Source organism: Choloepus didactylus (assembly GCF_015220235.1).
Source record: "Choloepus didactylus isolate mChoDid1 chromosome 23 unlocalized genomic scaffold, mChoDid1.pri SUPER_23_unloc1, whole genome shotgun sequence".
Taxonomy (NCBI): Eukaryota; Metazoa; Chordata; class Mammalia; order Pilosa; family Megalonychidae; genus Choloepus; species Choloepus didactylus.
In genome coordinates this window covers 1,894,516-1,920,517 of record NW_023637590.1, presented here as the reverse complement: position 1 = coordinate 1,920,517, position 26,002 = coordinate 1,894,516, and the positions used below count along the sequence as shown (strand labels likewise).

The following is a 26,002-nucleotide window of genomic DNA, read 5'->3' as shown; positions in this document are numbered from 1 at the left end:
AGGTCATGTTCGAGGGTGGGGGGCAGCTGTTGTGTGGCCGCGGGACAGGGATGCCACCCCCATCACCACCCCCATCCGGAGACGCCAGGGCGAGCGCCCGCCTGGCGTGAAGCAGCCGCCTGGGAGGCAGAGTTGGGTTTCAGCAGGCTGCGGCCGGCCCTCCACCCGGGGTCAGGCCGGGGCTAACGGGAGGGGCTCCCATTTTCAAAGGAGGCGCGCATCTCCCCTTTGATGCCCCCCCAATAAGGCAGGCGCCGGATTAGGGGGAACGCGCATTCCTGCTGCCCCGGGGGCAGCATGGCTGGGAGGGAGCTGGGCTGGACATCCGGGAAGCAGAGGCTCAGAGCCCTGGAGTAGTATTCTCAGATGGGGAAACTGAGGCCCAGGGGGAGGCAGGGCCTGGGGCAGACCCTTCTGCTGACGCCAAGTGCACTCCCTCGGACCCTTCCAGGCGATTATTCATGGAGAGAAGCCCTGGGCATCGCTCATTCCCAGAGACCTAGAGACGCAGCCAGTGGAGCCAAAACATAAACACCTGTTTGGCTGTCTGTCCTGAGCATCAGGGCAGGGCAGTGGAGACGCCACCGGGGCCACCTTCTCTCTCCTGGGCTGAGGACCGAGGGCAGGAGGAGAGGAAGGTTCCCCCAGTGCCAAGGGGACAGCCCAGTGCTGCAAAGTGGCAACAGGCTCTGCTCCCTGAGCCACTTCCCTGATCTTGCACCCCTGCTTGCTGCAAAGCAGGGAGCCCAGAACTCCCAGGTCCCTCGGCACCCCCAGAACCCCAGATCTCCTCAGTGCCCACAAGCAGGACAGCCCCCCATGTGCCCACAGGCTCCACGCACCAGGAGGGACCCTCCCAGCCCCCGCTGACAATCCAGAAACCTGGGGTCCTCCCTACCCACCCCGCTCTGAGCCCCACATTGCCAAGTGCACTCAACGCTCTCTCATCCTTTCCACTCCTCTCCAACTCTCCTCCTGATCATGCCATGTCTTACTCGGGTCTCAGTTTCTCTCTTCTGGGGACTGCCCCAGCTCTCTGACCCATTCACTCATTCACCTACCAGCTTAGATGTTGTGTTACAAGTAGAACATTTAATAAATGACCCCAATTACATGCTGGAAAGTGGGTCAAGTGAGACATTTTATGTTGTGTATATGTTATCACAATCCCCATGTAAAAAAAAGAATTATTCCAAAAAAAAAAAAAAAAAAAAAAAGCAGGGAGGAGGACAGGAGGCTCGTATAAATGCTGCCTCCTCCAGGAAGCCCTCCGTGCTTGCCCCCAGAAGCAAATGGGAGCCCACCTTTGTTAGGGCCCCGAGCCGTTAGTTTTTATATATGCCTGGGGTCATAAACCCAAAGAATCAGAGGCAAGAGAAGTGTCTGGGTAGGGGTTGGAGGCAGCTTGGGATTTCTTGACAACACATGACAGCCCAAGCTCTTCTCTGTTGGGGATCTGGGGCTGCAAACGCGGTGCCCACTGTGGCGGGTGGGCCTCTACCCACAGCTCCAGCGGCCCCTCCCAGGAGCAGCTGGCACCCCGCTGTCTGTGCCAGGGGGGTATTTTTAGCACCGAATCCGGAAGCCACGTGCCACCAGCTGCCCCTGGCTGAGGCCTGAGAACAGCCAACCTCCCAGGTGTGCCGGGTCAGGCCTGGGACAGCGGAGGCAGCGGCTTGGGCTTGGCATTCTGGACCTGGTGGCTTGAATCTGGACTTTGCAGGAATAAGGGGGGATCCCCGGGTGGGGTGAGCTGGGATGGGGGAGCCCGTGGCTGGAAAGAACCCAAGGCTCTGCTCGGCTGTGGGTTTTGCCTTCAGAGAGGGCTCTAGGTACAAAGGAGGACACGATCCAATGGTGACTGTAAGTAGGAAAAAGGGGACAAGAATCAGAGCAGCTAAGTCTGGGGTGCCAAGGGGGGGACACAACCGCCTCGGGGCAGCCCTCCCAGGCCGGCCTGTTAAAGAGTCGGTCTCTAGAGTCCACTCCAGCTAGAAGGTTCTCTGGGCTGGGACCTCTTCCTGCAGGAGGTTTCCCAGCCAGTGGGGAGAACTGGAGCTCAAGGGACAGAGATGGGGGGACCTGACCCCTGAGTGTCCACAAAGGAGGGGCCACGGGTTGTGATGAGGACTCTCAAGGGGGACAGTGGTGGGAAGAAAAGAGGAGAGAGGACCTGAGCAAAAGTGGGGGGGCCGGAATAAAACCGGGGTGTTCGTGGGAGAAGCAGGGAGCTCAGAGAGCAGGGCCAGGGCCAGCGGGTAGTAGTTGCAGTATGTGCACTAAATTCTGCACCAGGGATCTCACATACTCCTTCCGGGGCAGAAAGCAGGCACAGAGAGGTTAAGCAACCTGCCTGAGGACACACAGCCAAGGAGGCACAGAGAAACCACGGACCCATGGTGCCGCACCCCAGCCACCAGCCTTGCTTTGGAGGAGAAACCACTTTCTCCTGGCTCTGACGCGAGTGGCTCTGCCCCGCTCTGCCCCACACAGCCTCCATGCTGAGTGACGGCGCATACGGCTCCCCCCATCTGATTTCAGTTCTGCCATTTCTGACCCATGATGGCTGGACCAGATGGCCCCTACCCAGCCCCCAGCCGTGGAACCGGCCTGAGCAGGTGCCCTGATGTGACAACCCTCAGAGACTGCCCCTAATTCCCACTTCACTGGCCACTGGCCTGGCAGGGACTGGAGGGACAGAGTCCACTGCCACCATGGGGGCCCCTGCCCAGGATGGGTGACTCAGAGCTTCAGGCTGGCGGAAGGAGAGGTTCCGGAAGGCTCAGGAACCCACCCCCTGGTGGGCACCCTTACGCCAAGTGGCTGCCCAGCCACTGTGGCAGGCCGCTCCCTAAGCTGGGAGGAGAACACAAGAGTTCTGGCCCCAACATTTTGCGCAAGACATTCTCCCATCCCCCGCGGGCCCCTTATCTCCTCCAGGGACGGACCCTGGGTTTTAAGACACCAAGGCAAAATTCCCAAATGCAAACTTAGGTGCAAAAAGAGAATATTTATTTAGAGTCAGGAAGCAGACAAAACAAAGAAATCCAAAAAAAGAATCCCTCCTGGGTCAGAAGGCTGGAGCTGGGTGTCCTGCTCTGACCCCACATGTCCCCTCTGTACAGCTAGAGAAACTGAGGCAGGGCAGGGCTCACTCGCGGTGGGGAGGGTGGAACTATGAGGAGCTGCCTGTCTGCCTGGGACCCTCCCACCTCCCAAACCTGAGGCAGGTGGCCCGGCTACGGGGGTCGGGCTGATTTGGGGTCCCCTTCCTCTCCCTCCTGTGGGATCAGCAGGGAGAGGTGACCTCCCCTCTCCCCCCATGCCCCCTGCCCCAGCCAGAAATGCAGCCATCAGCGCTTCAGACTTTGGCCTCACCGCCACCCCTACCCCGCACCCCACTTCCCCCCCAGATGTGGGCACAGCTGGCTGCACCCATGTGTATTTTTAGAGCAGCCAACCGCAAGGACATTCTTTCCTTCTAATTAAGACAGCTTTAAACCTCCCCGTACTCAGTCATCAAATATCAAAGGGGCAGCTGGGGTGGGGGGGCCGTGTCAGCTGGGGGTCGAGTTGTGTTCCTTGTTGAAACTTTGAGCTGGAAATGAGCTCGGTGGAGGAGGCTGATGCGAGATTTGGGGTACAGTTTGCAAGGAGCTGCTCTAGGGCCTTGCCCTCTCCCGCCACCTCCTCCAAGCAGCCCACCCCCTTTCACCCATTCACCCCCTACAACGACTGGGCCTGTCTGGGGTCAGGAGAGAAGCTGGCCCCTGACCTCACGATGCACAGCTCAGGGATGGCCTGAGGACCCGGCCATTGGTGTCTCCGCATCCTGGTGTCCAAGGTCAGGGGCAGGGGGACAGAGCCTGGGGTCCACCATAGGTGTCCCAAGGAGGAGGGGCCTGTGAGGGTGACAGGAGGCTCCCACTTCCCAGCACCTGGAAACCACAGCATTCTCAACCCCATTCCAGATGGGGAGACTGAGGCTCCAAACACCAAAGGGCCACCCAGAGCAGGGGTCAGGTGCTGGGTAACTTATAGTCACCCCCCACCCCGTCTGCCCCAGGCCCACCCACTGCTCACCCACCGTGACGGACGGGCCTGCTGGGGCTGAGCCATGGAGAAGAAGCAAGGGGTCTTGTGGTCCAGCCTGACCCCAGACTCCAGGTGGGAGGCACCCACTTAGACCCCTGCCCCATCCCTCCTGGAGTAGATAGGGGAGGCCCCCGTCCAGGGCACACAGCCAGGCCCCCCAGCTTCCCCCCAAGGCCCTGGCCCACCTAGCACAACCTGGTCACAGTGCTGAGGACCCTGGGGCGGGAGGGCGAGGCAGAAAGGGGGTGGGTCCCGGGGAGCTCAGGCCCTCCTTTGTTTCACTGGGCGGTCGGGAGCAGCCGGAGCTCTGCGGGATCAACGTCTGCAGATCCCGGGCTCTGTCGCCCCTGCGCGGCCGCAGAGGGTCTCGCTGGCATCGGGGAGATCTAGGGGGGACGGAGGGGGCGGGGCTCGAAGGGCTTGGGGGCGGGTCTCAGCAGAGGGGCGGGGCTGAGCGTGGGAGCCCCGAGCAAGGCAGAATCCCCGGGAAGCTCCTGGAGCGCGCGCTCCGGGTCACCGACCGGGATGTTTTTCTAGGAGGGTCCTGGGCCCGGGAGCGTTAGAAACAAGCATTATACCGACAAAATTCTCACCCGGTTCTGGAGGAGAAAAGAATTTATTTACAATCTTGCAAGATAGGGGCACAGCCAGAAACTGGTGGGCTGTGGTGTGGGAGGAAGGGCATGGTGATCTTTTAATCTCCTATTCCTAATGCACAAGTCCCTCCCCTGTTTCCCCATTGGCTGGGTACTACAGAGGTTACAGCCTATCCGAGAACACTAACTAATTCATCTTTTGAGATTTTAATTTGTACAGCCTATGGGAGAGAGTTCATTCAGTTTAAATTTCCTGCTGGGAGTTCCCGCCTCTGATTTTACCCCATATCTCTTTACATTCCAGTAACCCTGGTTACTTTTCCATATAAGGAGCTGGCACAGATTTTCTCTCTCTCTTCCCTTGACCACAGGGCCTGTTTAAGCTGGTTCTGCCCCCATTTTCCCTATTTCATGCTGTCTCTATGTGAAAGCTAAACTTATCCCTTTCTTACAGGGGGGAGCCCCGCGGATCTGCGGGGGCAGGAGCGCAGGGGCCTGCAGGCTGATGGCGGGGCGAACCTGTGGGGGTTGATATTGCCTTCCGATTTCGCAGGTTTGATTATTTTTAGTGTGCGCAGAGCCTCTTCCTGCTGGGTGCCAGCCCCAGATCCTTGTCTGCCCTGGGCCTCAGTTTCCCCGTCTGCAGAGTAGGAGGCCCCAGGGTGCAGGAAGGAGAGGCAGGCGTGGAGCGAGGAGGGGGGGCTTCCACGGTGGGGAAGGGGATCGTCACCCACGACTAGCTGTCCCCAACCAGCCTCTCTTGAACCCAGCCCCCGCCTTCCCACCGGGTCCCGGGCGGAGTTCTGGACTCAGGGTGGCAAACCCCGTTCTGCATTTGGTCCTTATCCTCCCGCGTACTCGCGCGAGCTTTTGCTACACAATCACAAGCATACACAGCATGAGGCGTGACTTTGTGTATTTCCAGATTTTATACGAAAGCATTAAAGAGTATGCACTTTTGGGTAACTTCTGGCTCTGCACATGCATTTAAAACATCATGCAATTTTAAGGGAAAATAAAGCAACGGCTGTTTTGAAAAAAATAAATCTAAATAAAATAGTGGCAGTTGAAACCAATGTGCTAACGTTCAACAATAACACATTAGGAGCAAGTTGTGTTTACGCTACGAGTCCCAGGCCGGTTTGCCCTTAGAAAATCTATTGCTGTAATCGATCTTATAATCAGATGAAAGGAGAAAAGTCGTGTGATCACCTTAATCGATGCAAGAAAACCCTGCAATAAAATACCCATTCATAATAGATGCAAGAAAAGCCTGCAATAAAATACCCATTCATTTTAATTGCTAATTATTTCATTTATTGCATTTTCCCTTTACACACGCGCAGTGTTTCTAGAAATCATGGAACGTTCAGACAAGCAAAAAATCAAATGAAAACCCAGCTCGGGCACCATAAATGCCGCAGTATGCCTTCCGGTGTGTGGTCCATCTCGGAAGTGCTCCGACGACCTCAGGTCACCTTCACTATTTCTGTGACCACAAATAGCATCTTTGGCGAGGCTGGCGTCACCGTGGCCTTTGTCCGGCTCCTGGATTCCAAGCAAAGCCCGAGCAGCCCTGAGGAATAAAAGATTAATCCGGCCCGGTGTACCCCGTGGTCCCTGGCCTCTCTTCCCGATAGGTTCCCGGTGACGCCCGGAAAACCCGTTTCTTCTCCGCATTCCTCCAAGTCACCGGCTGCGCCCAGGACCGACGGATGGGCGCGCTCGAGAGACTGGTGCATCTGCCCTCCGGTCCTTCCTGAGTCTACCCTGCGTCTGCGGAAGGGTGGGGGGGAAAGGTAGGCGGGACAGAGGGGTCCGGGAGGTTGGGGGGGTGTGGTCAGCGGAGGAGGCTCCAGGCGGCGAGATTCACTCTGGAGACGGCGGCAGGGAAGAGGGACGAGGGCCAGGGCTGGAATTCCGGGGGAGGGAGCGCGGCGATCCGAGACGCCCGCTGGGACTGGCAAGGGGCTGCTGCAGGGGGTTGGCCGGGATGGCCTCGGACCAGAGCTCCCTTCCCGTCTACAGACGGACCTTGGGCTCGGCCACGTAAGGAATGAGTGGCTTTCAGCCCCAGAGCTGCAGAAAGGACGTGATGGAGGATGGACTGGAGCCGCCTTTCGGCCCCGGGACCCAAGGGACCCGTGCGCAGCGCGCCCGCCGCCCTCCACCACGCTGTGCGCCTGCGCATGCGTCTCCCGCGCTCTCTTCCTGCGAATACGCAGCTCCGCGCGCCACTGCGCCTGCGCGTGTGACTCGCCGCGAGTTCCCGGCACTGGTAAGTTCTGCGCCAGCCTCCCTCTCGCCAGACCTTCCGTAACACCCACTGCGCTTGCGCGGCCCCTTTATCCTCCGCCCGCCCTTGACTGGCTTGCGCGTGCGCCTTCCCTCGCTCTGCGCTCGGATCGGCTTCCGGCGTCGGGGTGAAATTACGGCACCGCCTCCCCTCAGTGCGCATGCGCTCCCAAGGCACCGCGACGGCGGGAAGGAGAGGCAGTTGGGGTGCTGCGGGTGCGCAAGGGGGTTACCCCGGGCCGGGCCGAACAAGCAACACCGTGGGAGGGTCACCCGACCCCGACAAGACGCGGGGCAGCCACAGTCTCCCTGAGACCGAGCCGGGCCGTGCAGGCCTCTCTTCCCCGAGGGCGGAAGGGTGCCCACGTGCTCGACGCCCTGGACGTGCAGCCAAATTCGGGTACCCGCTCGGCCCGGGCCTTCCGGAGGGGCGACTGCGGCCCCGCGTGAACTGCACGACTGCAGAGCCCCCCCGGAAGTCTTAATGAAAGCATCAGATGTGCAAAAATATTAGGCAAAGATGGCATAGGCAGGCGGTCACACCCCGGGGTGGCCTATGAGCCACTGCAGGTTGCATGGGTTCAGACGGCTACGAGTCTGTCGGCATCCCAGGCACTGCCCTCGAGTCCTCGGGCTGCCCAGACACCCCAAGAGGTTATCCCCCAGAGCCCTGCGCTCCTCCTGGCGGGCTCGCCCATTCCTGTGACTTTCCCACCCGGGCCAGGGAAGGAAGTGGGGGCTGTTTTTTATCTGTCCCTTTGCCACCTTCCCTCTCTCTCCTCAGATTCAGGGCAGGGTCCTGCTCCTGACTGCCTGTGCAGCTGGCATTGGAGGGACGTTTCAGTTTGGCTACAACCTCTCCATCATCAATGCCCCAACGCTGGTATGTACCCTCTGCACCCATGGTCACTGCCTGAGTGGGTGCTGAGGGAAGGTCAACAGCTGCCCCATGTGGGGCTTCAGTCCAACATCCATTGGGTGGCACTTTCCCCTATGTGTCCATGTCCATTGGGATGACCCACACATGCTGCAGCAGGTTCCAACCAAGCTCTGCATCCTCCCCCAAACCCACCGTCCTCCTTTGTCCTTGATGTAAGCGATGAATCCACAATCCACCCAGTAACCCATCCAAAAATCTGGGGGTCGGTCTTGACTCTTCCTTCCCAGACAGCAAGTTCTTCCTAACTACCTCTAGAATCCAGCCATTCCTCCCATTTTCTGCCAGGACCCCAGTTTGGAACCCTGCCTTTCCTGCCTGGATCACTGGCCCAGCCTCCTCTGTCCGTCCAGTTTGATCAAGCCACTCCCTTGCCCAGAAACATTCATTGGCTCCCTAGTGCTAACGAAAATAACTTCTCCAACTCTGCTACCCGTGACATGGTCCTCCCTCCAAGCCTTCCTCCATCAAAAAGCCCCCTCTGCCCAGAATCTTTCCACATACCACTACCTGAGTGGACCCTTCTTTTAACAATCCTGCCAGCTGGAAACAAGCGGGCAGCCATCCTTTGGGGCCATTTTGGTTGTTCTGCATCCCATCCCTCTCTACTCTCCTGCTGATTTGCTCTGGGCGCCTGAGGCCTGAATCCCCAGCAGCTCACCCTGGCCTGGCTAGTGTAGACTTGCAGTGGGTTCACGTGGGTGTACAGGGACATAACTCCGCCTCTGAGCTCAGAGCTTGGAGGCTGTGGGGCCGCGCAAGTGCGGGGGAGCCTCAGGTACCAGGCGCCCTGCCCTCGCCTCCTTCTCCACCAGGGGGCGGCAGAGCTGCCGTCACCAGATCCACTTCCCGCCGGCTGGGTACCGCCCCTGCCCCACCCCCACACGCGTCTTCCAAGTTAGGGAAGAGCCTGATTGGCTGGTTTGGATCACATGCCCACCCCAGAGCAGTCATGTAGTCCAGAGGATGGAGTGCTCCGATTGGCCAGGTCTGGGTCGGGTGATCACCCTTCCAGGACTTCGGGGCTTATAATTGACATGCAAGATGGGCGAGAATTTCTCCCGAAGCAAAGTATTAGTGGAAGGCTGGGTTGGGAGCATCTTCTGGGTGGAAGCGATTGTGGGGAGCCAGTCCCTTGGAGAAAGGATAAAATGAGATGAGTTTGGAAAGGGAGGTCTGAGCTGACTGCATTCCTCTGTTTACTCATTGCACAAGTGTTTGCTAGTCCACTTCAGTGCACGCTTGGAAGGCTGTTAGGGATCCCCCTTGGGCAGTGCCCTCTCAGGTCTAACTTCCCATGGGCTTTCACCAGGTCCCAGAAAACAGGACTTAACTTGGGCCCAGAGGTTCCCCTGCCCTCTTGAATGGTCAGTCTTGTGGGGCTCCAGCCAAGGTTGGGGGAGCTGGCTCCTGAACCATCCCCTGGAGGGGCTTGCGGAGGGCAGAGCCAGCCCAGCAGCTGAACCTGCTGCCTTCTCGATGCTGATGTCTTGTCTTTAACCACGGCTTCCCTGCACATAGTCTCTCCTAACTAGGTGGCTTCTGTCCCATCACATGACCATGGGGGGTGGGGGGATGGGCTCAGAGTCCCAACCACCTGGGTGCATCCCTGACCCATGCCTGGAGCTGTAGGCAAATTGGTTCACCTCTTGGAGCCTAATTCCCAGTCCTCACAATGGACAAAATAATTTGAATCCATCAGGGTTCTTGCATGGGCTTGTCGAGGTCGGGGTCTCAAATGGATGGCTCCTACCAAATGAGTGAAGTAGATTTCAATACCAAAGGATGATTTACAAAGGACTGAGTGGGCCACAGAGAACCCACGAGGCAAGAGAGGGTGTGGTAATGTTGATTTCGTGGCACTGGAGCTGTTACTGCCCCTCACTGCCAAAGGGCAGAGAGGAAGATGCAATTTCTGAGACCGGAAGGAAGATCCAGGTGGCACAGAATTCCTTGAAAGGAGCAGTGACCTTTAGTCAAAGGTCACAGCTAGGCTGAGGTGATATCACCAAGAGAAAGGGAGCGAGGAGAACAAATACCCCTATGTCCCTCTCTTACCTCCTCTGATGTCTCATGGGTGCTTGCCATTGGCTAAGTCCCACAGAACATGGGTCAACAAGGGAACCTGCTGATGTGGGTGCAGGTCACTATCCCAGGGCAAAAACGGGTGGAAAGGGGTAAGAGTGAACCCAGAAGAGCAGACAGAGACCATCCAGGGCTAGGCTAAAGGAGAGATTGAAAGGAACAACCCGGAGCCTTGCCAGAGCAGATGCTCAGTAGAATTTGTTCCTGCCCCACAAGGATTAGTATCACCCAGGAGATTTGGTGCCTGCGCTGTCTTGCTGAGCACCCTCCCCAGGGGGTTGACTGGCGTCTCTGTCCACAGCACATTCAGGAGTTCACCAATGCCACGTGGTTGGCGCGTACTGGGAGGACACTGCCTGGTCACCTGATTCTGCTGGTGTGGTCACTGATCGTGTCTGTGTACCCCCTGGGTGGCCTGTTTGGGGCGCTGCTTGCAGGACCCCTGGCCATCAAGCTGGGAAGGTAAGTGCCTCCGGTGTACCCCCTTCAGTAAGAGATGCCTTGGTCTGCAAGCTGAGGAATGTGGGAGGAGAAAGATGCCTGCCAGGCTCCAGGCGCAGACCAGCTCCGTACCCAGCCTTGCCCTCACCACACAGAATCACATTTTCAAGGTGATTTGCTAGGGGAAAGAGCCCTGTGCTATGAGGGAGGACATCTGGTTTTTAGAAGTCTGCCAACAAGTGCTCTTTGCCCTTCAACAAGTCTTATCTCCCAGGTTCTCACTCCCCCACCCCCCATCCCATGTATCTAACAGATACAGTTCTTGGGTTGCAAGCAACAGAAACGGACTCTAACTTAATTAAAAATTGTAGTAACTGGAAGGATTCTGGGGCAGCTCACAGAAGAAAGGAAGTGCTTATAAGCCATGCCTTGAAAAGCGCAGGAACCAAAGCAGTGCCTAAGATCTCAACAGCCAGAGCTTTGGGATTTTTCTTCTAGGGAGAATGCCTTCATTGTGCTCAGCTGCAAGCACATTCAATCGCCATATGTCTCCATTCAAGAGCCAGGAATGTGGAAGGCAGGATTTAATTGGTCCAAAGTGGGGGTCACATGTCCAAAGAAAGCATGGGAGAGAAGCCATGCTTGGTAGAAAAAAACAAGTGTCCACTACAGTCCACCCCTCTGCTACTCACCCACCAGGGGAAGACAACTTTCTCCCATATAGTCAGTTTCAAAAGGGCTCCCACCTAACATATTCAATCAGCAGGTGTTTTCACCCCTTCCTGAGTGAACTGCCAAGACATTTTGGACACTCAGAGCCATGTCTTGCCACAGCCACCAGGGGCAATAGAATGGAGGTGTTCTTTCTGAGTGTAGAATTACCTGACCATGACCATTTCTTCCTGCCAGCCCTACGGTTAACCTCTCTTGATATTCTGCAATCTATGCACTTAATGGCAGATCTAACCACTATGAAGACACTCTGTAGAAGAGGAAAGAAGAGAGACTTAATTCAGGAAAAGGAAAGTGGTGAATTTATTTTATGTGATACCAAAAGCCTGGAAAGACAGCTATGAGCTATTTCTCAGTAAGAAGATAGTAATTCATTGAAGTAGATGCGGCTTTGCTCCAAAACCCTGTCTTGCATCATGATTCTCCTTTTAGGATACTCTAACTGCCACAGACATTTTGAGCACTGGAGGGTCTACTAAAGGGCCCAGTGGCAGAGCTCTTTGAACTTGGCCTTGACACACTAGAGAGATTCCTCTTGTTTAGACCTTCTCAAAGCTTCTAGAGTTTCAAGTCACCTGGTAAATGTGCCAGGTCCTGACATCCAATGTGGTATACGGTGACTCCAAAATGGAAGGATGGCCTCCGAGATTTGTTCCTCCTACTAAGAAGAGGGAGACGAAAGCACAGCAATTTGTCACACACATTGGAGGAAAAGTGTTGATATGTCTTAGCCCACTAGCCTCAGGATCTTCACCGATGTGGCAACTTCCCCTCCCACACCCTTATTTTTCATCTTCTGTACTTTGTCATGCTTGTACCTTACCAAGACATCTGGTATACTTGCTCCATCCTCCTCGCCAGGGCTTTTCAGTATGAAATAAAGTAATGGGCCAGCAGGATGCCCTGTGGAAGCACAAGACTCTAGAATAGATTGTGGCATAGAGCTGGAGAGCTACTAAATCCTTGCAGCCCATCAGTAATGGTGCCAGTCAAAAGCAAAGCATTTCTGGGGTTGTCTGTGTACTAGAATGGAGTAAAATGTACTCACCAGGTAAATAGCCACAACTGAAGTGCTTTCTTAATTTACAACAGCAAGGAAACCAGACGTGGTGTATGACTTACGATTGGAGTTACCACCAGATCAAGTTTATTATAATTGACTGGCATTCTCCACTCTGCAGACATAGGAGAGCTAAGCTTTGGTTCGTCTCCTCTCACCAGTATGCCATTGACCTTGGGCAGAACACTGGCCTCCTCTGGCCATCAGTTTTCCATCCAAGCAATAAACTCTACGACCTACGATCAGTTCTCCTGGGTGACCTGTCTGGCGGCACTTCTGAACTCAATATCAGGATCCCAAAGCAGATGCTTTCTTGTGGAGCAACAGACATTGCCACGGGCCCCTCCCCAGTTTGGAGTCTGCCCAGTGACTGGGCTTTGGGACACCCAGCCATCTGGAAGCTTCTGAAAAGTGACCCTAGCACATGGAGGAAAATGGAAGGGGACCGTCTTGGCTTCCCAAACCTCCCTCCCTTCACTCTACATCCCTGCCCTTCCTCCCTAGGGTTTTACTAAGTCTTAGAAATATTAGTGCCTTCATCTTACAAAGGAGTTTGGCAAGAGCAATAGTTAATCCTAAGGGATAAAGCCATAAATATAAGTCCTGCCATCTCAAGCAGAAAGAAGAGTAATTTTGGGATATATTGGAGAACGGGAGTGGGTGCATGTGCCCCAGAGCATTCCACAGGTGATCCTAGGTAATGGCTGGTGATCGTTTCCATTCATATAGCTTAGACTCCTTGAGGCAGTTTGCACACAACACACACACACACGTCTGATCAGCGCTGGTTGGAGTTGCAGAGGGCTGCCCCAGGGACAGTCTCTCTAGACTGAACCAGAGCCCATTTCTGTGTTCCCATTGCATTAGGAAGAAGTCCCTCCTGGTGAATAACATCTTTGTGCTGGCCGCAGCTGTCCTTTTTGGCTTCAGCCACAAAGCTGGATCCTTTGAGATGATCTTGGTGGGAAGATTGCTTGTGGGAATCAGTTCAGGTAGGAGGGGAGGCTCTCCTCCTGCCCCTTTTTTTCCCTTGATTCGTTGATTTATTCCTCCTTGTTGCAATATGATTAAATACAGTCTTGCTCAAGAGGATGATAACATTAAACATTTAAAATCCCATCTACAAGATACCTCCACAGCAACATCTAAGCCAGTTGTTTGACCAAGAAACTGGCCATCATACTCAATAGCCAAGTTGACATCATGCAGTGACTATGGGGCAGGGACAGAATGAGAGCGGATCTGTCCTGGGTGGGTGAGAGCTGGAGTTCTCCAGCAGTGGGGCAAGAATGGTTCCGAGCATATGGGGTGAAGGGTAGCCCATTCTGGTGCCAGGATCCCCAGGAGTCAAGGGGCTGGGCAGTGCTGAGAGGAGCAGGTGTCTGGAACTTGACCTGTGTCTGCTGGGACGTGTGTCCAGGTGTGAGCATGAATGTCCAGCCCATGTACCTGGGGGAGAGCACCCCCAAGGAGCTCCGAGGAGCCATAGCGATGTCCTCAGCCGTCTTCACCGCCCTGGGAATTGTGATGGGACAGGTGGTTGGACTCAGGTAACCCCACCCTCCATGTCCCCCTCCACCACATGCATTGAGTAAAAGCCCTTCTTCCCCTATGTCTCCCCAACTGTTCTGGTTTGCTAAAGCTGCCATTATGCAAAATACCAGAAATGGATTGGCTTTTATAAAGGGGATTTATTAGGTTACAAGTTTACTGTTCTAAGGCCATAAAAGTGTCCAAACTAAGGCATCAACAAGAGGAAACCTTCACTGAAGAAGGGCCGATGGTGTCCAGAACAACTTTGTCAGCTGGGAAGGCACGTGGCTGGTGTGTGCTGGTCCTTTGCTCCTGGGTTCTGGTTTCAAAATGGCTTTCTCCGAACTGTCTCTGGGCTTCTGTCTCCCTTAGCTTCTCTCTCTCAGCCTCTGCGCATCCTTGCTTGTTCTCCCTGGGGTATTTCTCTGTAAGCATCTGAAGGTCCTCTCTTAGCTTCTCCGGGGCAAACTCTGGGCTTCATATCTTAGTTTAGCATCTCCAAACGTCCTTCTGTCTGCATCTTCCAGCGTCTCCAAGCATCAGGGTCTGTGTGGGCTCTCAGCTCTCTTAAGGACTCCAGTGATCTAATTAAGACCCACCCTGAATGGGTGGGGTCACACCTCCATGGAAATAATCTAATCAAAAGGTCTCAGCCACAGTTGGGTGGGTCACATCTCCATGGAAACAACCTAATCAAAAAGCTCCACCCACAATGAGTCCACATCCACAAGACCGAATTAAAAGAACAAGGCCTTTCCTGGGGTATATAACAGTTTCAAACCCACACACTGACCCACCTAGTGGATTACGTGTCACTTCTTTGCACTGGGCATCAAAACCCTGTCCACATCCATCTGGATAACCCACAGAAGGGCTATCGGGCAACCACAGTTCAGAGTGAATCATTTTATTCCATCTTCTCCAGGTCAGCAATCAAAGAACAGGTCTTGCCAGAGGAGAGGGTGAAGATTTGGGTCTTTAAAGAGGAGCATATCCTGGTCATTGCAGAAAAGAAAGGAAAGGGCAGAGCCTGGGCCCCTGGGGAGAGGAATTGCTAGGGATGAGGTGGTGCAATGGCCCTGCCCTTTCTTGGTTCCCTAACTGGGTGAGAGGGATCTTGGCATCCAGACCCAGAACTGGTTAGGAAGGGGGACAGAGCCATGCAGACTCTGGCCCTGTCTCTCCCCTCCCTCCCCCAGGGAGATCTTGGGTGGCCCACAGGCCTGGCCCCTGCTGCTCTCCAGCTGCCTGGTGCCCGGGGTGCTCCAGCTCGCCTCCCTGCCCTTCCTCCCCGAGAGCCCACGCTACCTCCTCATTGACCGTGGAGACACAGAGGCCTGTGTGGCAGGTGAGTCCCTGCCCTCAGGCCCCAGACCACCCTTGACTCAAGTGTATGATCCCCATTTCTTGGGTTTCACCTATCAGGGAAATGCTTTCCCCCTCTTGGTGCCTCAGTTTCATGACGCATCCAACCATCCCTTCAAAACTCGTTAGCAAGGGGCTCTCCAAAGGGCCGGGGCAGAGGGATGAACCAGACCTGGTCCCTACCATCCTGGACCCCCAGGGTTGGGTGAAGAAAGCCACAGTCACACAGATGTGTGGATGGAACATCTGTGGAAGACTTCACATGCCCAGGCCACATGGGTGACGGTCATCGTAGCAATTAGCTGCAGTTGCAATAATGATATGTCCAAGAAACAACCATACAATCTCAAAGGCTGAAAACAACAATCATTTGCTGCATCTTTCCCACACTTACTCAGCAGGACTGGCTCCTGGGCTCTAGGGGCCAGCTGAGGTTTACTGTTCTAGTTTGCTAATGCTGTCAGGATGCAAAACACCAGAGATGGATTGTTTTTTATAAAGGGGTTTATTTGGTTACACAGTTACAGTCTTAAGGCCATAAAGTGTCCAAGGTAAGTCATCAACAATCGGGTACCTTCACTGGAGGATGGCCAATGGTGTCTGGAAAACTTCTGGTAGGTGGGAAGGCATGTGGCTGGCGTCTGCTCCAGAGTTCTGGTTTCAAAATGGCTTTCTCCCAGGACGTTCCTCTCTAGGCTGCAGCTCCTCAAAAATGTCACTCTTAGTTGCTCTTGGGGTGTTTGTCCTCTCTTAGCTTCTCTGGAGCAAGAGTCTGCTTTCAAAGGCTGTCTCCAAAATTTCGCTGTGAACTGCAGTTCCTCTCTCAGCTCCTGTGCATTCTTCAGAGTGTCCCTGTTGGCTGTAGCAAGCTCGCTCCTTCTGTTGGAGCTTATATGGTGCTCCAATAAACTAATCAAGGCCCATGCCAAATGGGTGGGGCCACATCTCCATGGAAATTATCCAGTCAGAGTTATTACCCACAGTTGGGTGGGGCACATTTCCATGGAAACACTCAATCAAAGAATTCCAATCTAATCAACACTGACATGCCTGCCCACGTATCATACATCAAAGATAATGGCATTTGGGGGGACACCACACATCCAAACCAGCACACCAACCTAGGCTGGGCGAGGCTGGAGTGGTCCAGATCTGCTGCACGTCTCTCCTCCCGCACTTGGTACCAGTTGGCTAGCTCGTCATGGAAGGTTCTTACTACAGAGACACATGAGAGCAAATCCAGTTGCACGAGCACTTTCCAAAGCTTTGGTGCCCTCACGGCCATTAACATTTCATTGGCCAAAGCAAGTCACGGCACTGAACCCAAGGTAGGGATGGGAAAAATCCATGGCATATCCTCTGCCTCTCTAGGCAGAGGGCACAGGTACAGGGCCCTTTAGAGTCCTCTTCTCAGCTTTCCCTCATGCCCACAACTATTCAGGTCCCTTCCCTGGGTAAGTGTGGCCGTTCCCATCCAAGGATGCAAGTCTTGTCCAAAAACAGGGTCAGGCTTGAAGTCCAGGATGTTATGATTCTGTCAAGGCTCTATGTGGCTTCTCCTGATCCAGAGACCGATGGCCAAAAAGACAAGTGCTCTACCCATCCCAGACTCAACATACAACGGTGAATGAGAAACAGGGCATCTTAGTCTGCCTGAGCTGCCACCACAAATGCCATCAACTGGTTTTTGCTGGACACCAGTTCATTGGCTCATGGTTTTGAGGCTGGAAATCCAAGATCAGGATATCGCAAGGCTCGCCTCTCCAGAGTCTGTAGCAATTTTTCGCTGGCTGCTGGCAGTCCTTGGGGTTCCTTGGCTTGCATCTCTGCACCCCCATCTCATGGTGATCAGTCTCCTTGTGTCTGCTCTTCCAGTTTCTGCTGACTTCTGGCCTCTCCCTGTAACCTTCTCTTGGACCCCGGCTTCCAGTTTCTTCTCTGGATTTGAAGCCCACACTCATTCAGATGTGCCACACCTTAACAAAAAATAACGTCTTCAAAAGCTCCTACAAACAACGGGGTTCACATCCACGGGGATGTGGATTAAAATGAAGAACGTGTGTTTGTTGAGGTTCACCTTTTCAAGGTGTTGACAGGGCCAAGCTTGTTGTGACGTCTGTGGCTTTCTGGTGCTGTCCGTCCTCCATCACATGGCAATCTGTCTCCTCTGCCTCCTCCTTACTCCTGCCCTGTCCAAATTTCTTTTGCTTCTAAAGACTCCAGTCATTTTGGATTAGGGCCAAGCCTCATTCTGTTGGGCCCCATCTTGATGGGGTCCCACTTACAAATGAGTCCACACCCACAGGGCTTGGGTTAGGACTTGAACGTGTCTTTGTGGGAAACACAATTCCACTCAACGCAGGGCTTCATTTTCCCAACCTCCAACAGTTTCTCAGAATCAATGGCATACATTGTCATCTTTGCTATGGTTACGTCTACACCTGGGACCAATTTATAGATTGTTTTCTCTGGCTGCCTGACAATCACAATGTCACTGGCAGACCAAAGAAGGTCTTCAGCTTGAGCCTCTGCAAGTCCATGGGACTGGCTGATCTGGGCTGGGTTGGCTGTTGGCTCTGCTGATCTGGGAGGGCCTCACCCGTGCAACTGCATGTTGGCTGAGCATTGGCTGATCCAGGCCAGTCCCAGGCCAGCTCAGCTCCATGTGTCTCTCATCCTCCTCCCGGAACCAGTGGGCTGACCCCTGCCTGTCCTTCTCGTGGTAATGGCAGAAGAGCAGGTAGAAATGAGCAAGGCCTCTTAAAGGCCTAGGCTGGGAAACAGCACGCATTCCAGAATGGGTGGCCAGCCATCTTTGAGATTTCTTGGCTTACCTCTGCCTCCCGTTACGTGGCAACATCCCCTTCTTTCTGGCTTCTGTGACTTTGGGTTTTCTAAAAGTCCTCTGAGAATTGGGAGTGAGACCCACCCTCATTTAACTGGGTCACCCCTTAACTAAAAATTGCATCTTCAGGAGATCCTAGATAAGGTGGGTTCACACCCGCAGGAACACACATTAAGATGTACAACATGTGTTTGTTGGAGTACATAATCCAATCAACCACACCCAAGTTTCTTCCCAGCTAACTGCCCTGTGGAATGACACCCCCATTGGACGGGGGAAGCCCAGAGAGAGGAAGGAATTGGGGGTGGGGTGTGGGGAGCCAAAGAGGGGCTTGGGGGAGGGGCAGCTCAGCCCAGCAGGGGCCTCTCTCCTCAGCGCTGCAGCGGCTGCGGGGTGGCACGGATGTGGCCAGGGAGCTGGAGGAGCTGGAGAAGGAGCGAGCAGCCTGCGAGGGCCGGCGCTCCTGCAGCCCCTGGGAGCTGCTGCGGGATCGGTCCTTGTGGAGACAAGTGGTCAGCCTGGTGGTTCTGGGCATTGCCATGGAACTCTGCGGGAATGACACGGTGAGGCCCCTGGCCGCCCCCCAGTCCCCTGGGCTCTGTGCTGTCGGCCATGGGGAGCCAAGGGAGGCCCCCTGAGCCAGCCCCCCTCCTCCACATCCCGCAGGTGTACGCCTATGCCTCCAAGCTGTTCCAGGAGGCGGGAATTCCCGAAGAGAAGATCCAGTATGCTGTCATTGGCACAGGTTGCTGCGAGCTGCTCACGTCTTTTGTCAGTGTGAGTCCAGGCCTGGCTCTGGGCCCACCCTCCACGCCCCAGGTCAGCCTGCTAGCGTGCACTTATGGAGCACCTCTGGTTTGCGGGGCACCCACGCCGCCCTTTGGAGAGGAGAAAACAGAACGAAGCGGAGTGACTGGCCAGTTTCCCTGGGACATGAATAGTGTCTTGAACTCCTGAAGCAATAAGCTGTCACCCACACACACACACAATGCCCACCCCCAAACCAAGGGGGCCGAGGCCCTGCCGGTGCCAGAGTCCGTGGCTGAGTGGGCTCCTTTGGTTTGCAGTGTGTGGTGATCGAGAGGGTGGGCCGGCGGGTGCTGCTGATGGGGGGTTACGGCCTGATGACCTGTTTCGGGAGCATCCTCACGGTGGCCCTGAGCTTGCAGGTAGCTGGAGGGGGTGGGTGGGGGGGTGGAGGGTCCGAGCACCGGCCCACCTCACCCCACTGCTCTCCGCTGCAGAGCACTCTCTCCTGGATGCCCTACCTGGCAGTGTCCTGCATCTTTGCCGTCATCCTCAGCTTTGGCATCGGCCCTGGTGAGTGGGCCCGGGGAGCCCTGCAGGGACTGGGGGGTCTCGCTGAAGGCTGGAGTGGGTGAGGGGTGGGCGTGAGCCCCTACAGGCCGGGCCTGGACACCCACCCCCCATGTCCAGGCCAAGGCAGGCAGGGAGCCCTGGCTGGCAGCCTCCTGTCCCCCCGACTCCTTGCAGCCGGGGTGACGGGGATCCTGGCCACGGAGCTGTTTGACCAGATGGCCCGGCCGGCTGCCTACGTCATCTGCGGGGTGCTCTTGTGGAGCATGCTCTTCCTGGTGGGATTGACATTCCCCTTCATTGTGGTAGGCCTGCCTCTCCCTTTGGGGTGGGGGGCTGCCTTGGGTTCTGTCTCCTCAAGCCCCAGTGAGGAGGGCACCCACCCAGAGAGCCCAAGACCAGAGGGGGTGGGTGTTACCTGAGTACAAAGGAGCCAAGTCCCTCTTGGCGACCCGTGGCGGGGCCTTCCATTGGGGCCATGCCAGGTCTCGGGGTCTCTTTGCACCCACAGGAGGGTCTGTCCCATCTCCTCTACGTTCCTTTCCTCTGTGTCTGTGTTTGTGCGGCCATCTACGCTGGCTTCTTCCTTCCCGAGACCAAAGGCAAGACTTTCCTGGAGATCTCTGAAGAGCTGCACAGGCTCAACTTCCCCGGGGACATCCAGGGGCCCAAGTGGAGGGGCCCGGAGATCATTCGGTCCACGGAGCTCTAGCTCCACAGCCGGCTCCTTTCCTTCTTGCTCACACTCACTCCTACCTTCCTTGTGTGCCCCGGAACTTAGCAATGGGTGGTGAGCAAGGGGAGAGGGTCCCCTGCCTCTTGGTTCTCCCCAGTTGGAGGCAATTAACTGACAGGAGATGCATAATCACACCAACAAAGGCATACCTACAAACACAGGGAATTGCAACGGGAGAAAGCTGTAGATTGCCAAAGGTGTGCCTATCACGACTTGGTCTGGGGGTGAGAGGTGAGATCAGGAAAGGATTTTCTGAAGAACTGGTTTTTTAAAAAAAAATCAGTTTTGAGGAATAATTTACAGGCAATAAAATGGATAAAATGGATCTATTTTAAGATGAGTTCTGATGGAGGTATATATCCACAAAACTGCCACTGAGATCTAGAACGTTGTCATCAACCCCAAAAGCTCCCTTGGTTTGCAGACAGTCACCTGCCCCAGCACCGGGCAACCGCTGGTCTGCTCTCTGTTGCTAATGCTCAGACTTGCCTTTTCTAGAACTCGATATATGGAATCACAAAATATGCATGTTTTTGTGCATGACTTTGCTCGTTCAAGATAAAGGTTTTGAGATTCCTGCATTTTGTTGCATGAGTCAGTGGACTTTCCTTTGTTTTGCTGAGTAATATTCCATCGTAAGGGTACACCATGATTTGTTTAACCATTTACCTGCTGCTGGACCTTCAGGTGGTTTCTTAATTCCTGGTCATCATGAATAAAACTGCTATGAAGACACCTGGACAGACCGTTGCATGATATGAGTTCATTCCTTTTGGGTCAATGAATTGCTGCTTTTAATAATAAATGTATGTTTAACTGTATAAGAAACGGTTTTCCAAAGTGGTTGCACCATTTTGCATTCCCATTAGTAACATGGGAGAGTTCCAGGGGCTCCAAAGCCTCATCAACACTTGGTATTGTCAGTTTCGTAACCTTAGCCATTCTAGGGAGTTTGTAATGGAATCTTGTGGTTTATCATTGGATCTCCCTGATAACCAATAACGTTGAACATCTTTTCATATGCTCGGTATAGTCATTCCTGTACCTTCCTTTGTGAAGTATCCGTTCAAATCTTCTGTCTGCTATTTTTTATCGGGTTGTTTGTCTTTTAATTATTGAGTTGTAAGCATGCTTTACGTATTCTGGATGCCAGCACTTTCCAGATATACAGATTGCAAATATTTTCTTGTAGTCTGTAGCTTGCCTTTTTGTTTCCTCAATACTTTCTAAGAGCAGAATTTTTATTTTGTTGGTGTCCCGTGCATTAGTCCGCTTTCATGATTCATGCTTTTCGTGTCTTAGGCCATCCTTGCCTATCCAAAGGTTGCAAAGTTTTTCTTCTAAAAGTTTGTGTCGATGATTGACTTTGACTTAATTTTTGTGTATGGTGTGAGGCAAAGGTGGAGGTTCTTTTCCTCACTCCTTCCCAGCTAGATTCTTTTGTCACACGGCAATGCACGTGGTGGCTTCTTCTTCTCTACCAGGTTCTCTGGAAGCTTCCCATGGCTTTCTTTTTTTAATATTCCTTATATTTTATTGCCTTTTGCAATTTCAATAGTTTTTATGGTACAAACTTAATTGGGTGCTCTTACTGGAGTCAGAATAATTATCACACTTTTAAAGTGATGACACGAATATAACATATCAAATGAGGATGACAGAGTTGCTACTTTTTTGTGTGCTTTGTCTAAACATGTACACATCCAAAATGCACGATAATAAGCAATTTTGCTTCATGACTTGTCCGTGTCCGATGTAAACTATTGGGGATAAATGTTAGATTTTGGAAATTCAGGCAGAAGCAAACCCTTATTTTCTATGCAAAGGTGATTTGGACAGTTTATATAAAGGTGGGGAAGGGCAGTCAAGTAGGGGGTTTCCAGTGTGGTGCAGGTGACTGAGGGAGCAGGACCAGACCTTCCCCCTCCCCAATGCCCACCAGGCCCTACTGTCCCTAACAACATGTCCAGTGGGCTGAGAGGGTACACCCCAGGTTCGCTGTGCCTGCCTTCCCTCTGTGCAGTCAGTGGGGCTGAGAGATTTGGGTGTTCTTTTGTACTTTTATTCTTTATTCCTATTTTTTGTCTTTCTGGTGTAAGGAAAATGTTCAAAAATAGATTGGGGTGATGAATGCACAACTGTGTGATGGTACTGTGAACAGTTGATTGTACACCATGGATGATTGTATGCTATGTGAATATATCTCAATAAAACTGAATTAAAAAAACATTCTTATATTTGTACATTTAATCACAATCATTGACCACTCTGTTTCACCAAGTTATACATTCCCAGTCTTTATCTTCTATTTTTCCTTCTGGTGTCCTGCATGACCCTAGCCTTCCTCTTTCAACCATATACCCAGTCACCTTTTTTCATTGCACTTACAATATTGCACTACCATCAAACAGTATTGTGCTATCCATTTCTGGATCCATACAATCAATCCTCTAGAACATTCTATACTCCGTCAACATCAAAAGTCTGATCTCGACCCTCTTGCTATTTCCTGATACCTTCATTTCTGCACTCTTCTCCAAACCTCTCTCTCCTGCCTTTTCCCATCTGTCTGTAGCACTCCCTTTAGTATTTCCTGTATAGGAGGTTTCCTGTTTACCAACTCTCTCAGTGTCTGTTTATCTGTAAATATTTTAAACTCTCCCTCATTTTTGAAGGACATTTTTGCCGGATATAGGATTCTTTGTTGGCAGTTTTTATCTTTCAGTATCTTGGATATATTATACCACTGCCTTCTCGCCTCCATGGTTTCTGCTGAGAGATCCGCACTTAGTCATACAGCATTTCCCTTGTATTTGATGGATCACTTTTCTCTTGTTGCTTTCAGAATTCTTTGTCTTTGACACTTGAAAATCTGATGAGTAAATGCATGGAGTAGGTCTATTTGGTCTATTCTGTTTGGGGTATGCTGTGCTTCTTGGACCTGTAGTTTTATGTCTTCCATAAGAGTTGGGAAATTTTCATTGATTATATCTTCTGTTATTCCTTCTGCTGCTTTGCCCTTCTCCTTTCCTTCTGGGACACAGATAATATACATATTCATGTGCTTCATGTTGTCCTTCAGTTCCCTGAGACCCTGCTCATATTTTGCATTCTTTTCCCTATCTGTTCTTTTGTGTGCAGGATTTCAGATGTCCTGTCCTCCACATCACTGATCCTTTCTTCTGCCTCTCCTCTGCTGTTGTATGTCTCCATTGTGTTTTTTATCTCTTCAGTTGTGCCTTTCATTCTCATAAATTCTGCCATATGTTTTTTCAAGCTAACGAATTCTTCCTTATGATCAGTGTTTTCTTTATATCCTTCATCTCTTTTGCCACATTCTCAACTCATTGATTTGATTTTAAATATTTGCTTGAACATCTATAATTAGTTGTTTCAACTCCTGAATCTCAGTTGAGGTGCTAGTTTCTTCCTTTGACTGGGCCCTATCTTCCTGTTTCCTGATGTGGCTGGTGAATTTTTGCTATCTAGGCATGTGGCTTTCTTGATTGATTTGTTCTGGAGGTTGTTTTCTGTCTTTTGCCTGTGGTTGTCTTGTTGGTTGACTTTGATCTCTTATCTTTCCTTTGTTTCTCTCCCTGGTCAGTTGTCAGATGGGCTGTGCCCCTCAGTCTTCCCCCTAAAATCAGGTGCTCCCCATAGCCTGCCACAGGGATGGGAGGTAGGCACTGGGCACCCCAGCAGGCTCACTGCATGTGGTAATACAAATTTGTGGCTTCCATTGGTGCTCTGTTTTCCACTGACTAGCAAGACCTGGGTTTGTTTTAGAGCGCTGCTTTAACAGTTGGGTCTTTCCTATTTCTCAGCCAAAACAGGGCTGGGTAAACCGGCTCCTGTGTTCCTCAGAAAGGGTCTGGAGCATCTTTTGACAAGTATTTTTCTTCCCTTGCACTTTCGGGACTGCTCATGAGATGGTGCTGTTCTGTAACTTAATCATCCTCAGAGGCTGCTTTGCCTCCAAGCACAGGCTGCAGGTACACAGGTGGGCTGAAACTGCAGGGTTCCTATGTCATCACTTTGCCAACCAAAATCGGGCTCAATGTGGGGCTCCACCTGTGGCAGAGGACACCCTCCCCTGTCCCAGCACTGCAGCCATCCCCAAGGCAAGGAAATGTCCACCAGCTGCTGCCTCCTTCCGGGGTGGGGGAAGGGCTTTCAGACTCAGGGCTGGATGCAGTCTCTCTCTGCACTTTCTCAGTGTCTTTGTCCCTCATTGACCTGGACCTTCAGATGCCTTCCCCTGTCCCCCAGGTCTTCAAATGGTGGGGGTGTGTCTCACTGCTGGGAGAGATTTTGTAATCTGTGTTGTCACGGGTTCATTACCTTACACCTCAAACCTGTGATCTCTGTTAGAAAAGGCCTGAGCCTAATTAGGTCAATGGGTTTGGGATTCATGAAGCAACCTCCCACTCAAAAGAGTATAGGGACAGACAGTAGTGTAAAAGTAAAGAGCACTCAAGACAAGAAATCTCCTTTAATACATTTTTACTCAAGGAGCACTTAAGGTAAAAGGAACAAGTTTACAATGTAAAAATTAATTGACACATCACCAAGCCTGGGAGCCCCTGCTGTTCCAGATGCAGCTGGACATGAGATCAGAGAGCTCCCTCTTGTCTCAGTTACAGAGAATTTACAGCAGCTTGATTTAGAGTAACTTTAATTAAGTCATATTCTAGTTTTACATTAAATGATGCTTCATGAACACAAATGTCTCACGAAGCAAAGCATCTCAACCCATGAGTTGTTCAAGATCAAAGGAATGTGTCCACATTATCAGAGACTTAGCCTTGGATGCCTGTAAAACTCTACTGATAATATTTTTACTCATTAAGCTATGATTTCTGTAAGAGCAATATACATACATTTACTTGTATAAAAATTAGAAAAGAGATTACTCTTACTTGTGTCTAACTTGTTAATAGTTTTTCTTATTTTATTCTATTGATTAGTTTTGCCATTACATCATATTGATAAACTTACACTTTATTAGTATATTCAACCTTGTTACATTATTTTTGACTTCTCTATGATTAAAGTAACAGCTGCAGCCCATCCTGTTTTCACAGAGGACCAGCTGATTACATGTTGTCTATATCTAAGAAGGTTGAAAGGCCCATTCTGCTGTCTTGAAAATATTCACAGTCCTTTTAACTGTTTAGCTTCTCCCTCAGTGTAATCTTCTAATATGGAACTTGAAGGGTGTGAATCATTTCTCCCAGTTATTATAGTAAGACCTTTCCATTTTTTATCATTTGGAAATTGTACGTGAGAGTTTTTAGGTAAAAGTTCAGTTAAGTATGCTTCTATATCAAAGAAATAACTGGTTCTTCATCATCAGAACAGAAAATATGAGAGTGGTGTGGAGAGAAGGAATCAGTGTCCTCATTATTAGATTCCTCAGTAGGGATATGATCCTGTGACAGCGTCCCTGCTGGGAGGGATCCCGTCTGCTGATTCTGTGCCTCTGAGACCAAGTGAGGAGCAGGGGAGAAGACGGGCTGGTCTGGGATGCCCATCTTATTTCTTTCTTCACTTTGGCATCTGCAGGGCCGTTCTCTGGTCTACATCCTCCTCCTGCGTTCCAAACAATCGCTGGCTTCCACGGTTGTTGATGAGAAATCCACTGTTAATCTCATAGGAGATCCCTTACCTATGATGAGCTGCTTCTCTCTTGCTGCTTTCAAAATCCTCTTTGTCTTTGGATTTTGACATTTTCACTAAAATGTGTCTTGGTGTATGTACTGGTTTGTGTATATTATGTCGCCCAGAAAACACCATGTTCTTTGATGTAATCTTGTGAGGCAGACATATTAGTGGGGATTAAGTTGGAACGTTTGGATTGGGTTGTTTGCATGGAGATGTAACCCACCCAAGTGTGGGTGATAATTCTGATTGGATAGTTTCCATGGAGGTGTGGCCCTGCCTATTCAGCATGGGCCTTGATTAG

General features: G+C 52.2%; 1 protein-coding gene across 11 annotated transcripts; it reads left to right on the top strand.

The window, feature by feature from the left end:
- Positions 1–6,219: 6,219 nt before the first annotated feature.
- On the top strand, positions 6,220–25,795 carry SLC2A11 (solute carrier family 2 member 11). Of its 11 annotated transcripts, none has more exons than XM_037823579.1 (13): positions 6,220–6,490; positions 6,720–6,969; positions 7,771–7,869; positions 10,310–10,470; positions 13,109–13,233; positions 13,662–13,791; positions 14,974–15,122; positions 18,360–18,547; positions 18,651–18,761; positions 19,052–19,153; positions 19,229–19,304; positions 19,422–19,606; positions 25,603–25,795. In XM_037823579.1, the coding sequence occupies exons 2-13, from the start codon at positions 6,748–6,750 to the stop codon at positions 25,762–25,764; spliced, it is 1,710 nt and encodes a 569-aa protein (XP_037679507.1). In that variant the 5' UTR covers positions 6,220–6,490; positions 6,720–6,747; the 3' UTR covers positions 25,765–25,795. The 11 variants fall into 11 exon arrangements, with proteins under 11 accessions (XP_037679507.1, XP_037679509.1, XP_037679501.1 ...); XM_037823581.1 differs by lacking the exon at positions 25,603–25,795 and adding an exon at positions 19,813–22,197 and having other exon boundaries at positions 19,479–19,579; XM_037823573.1 differs by lacking the exon at positions 25,603–25,795 and adding an exon at positions 19,787–22,197 and having other exon boundaries at positions 19,479–19,606.
- Positions 25,796–26,002: the final 207 nt, after the last annotated feature.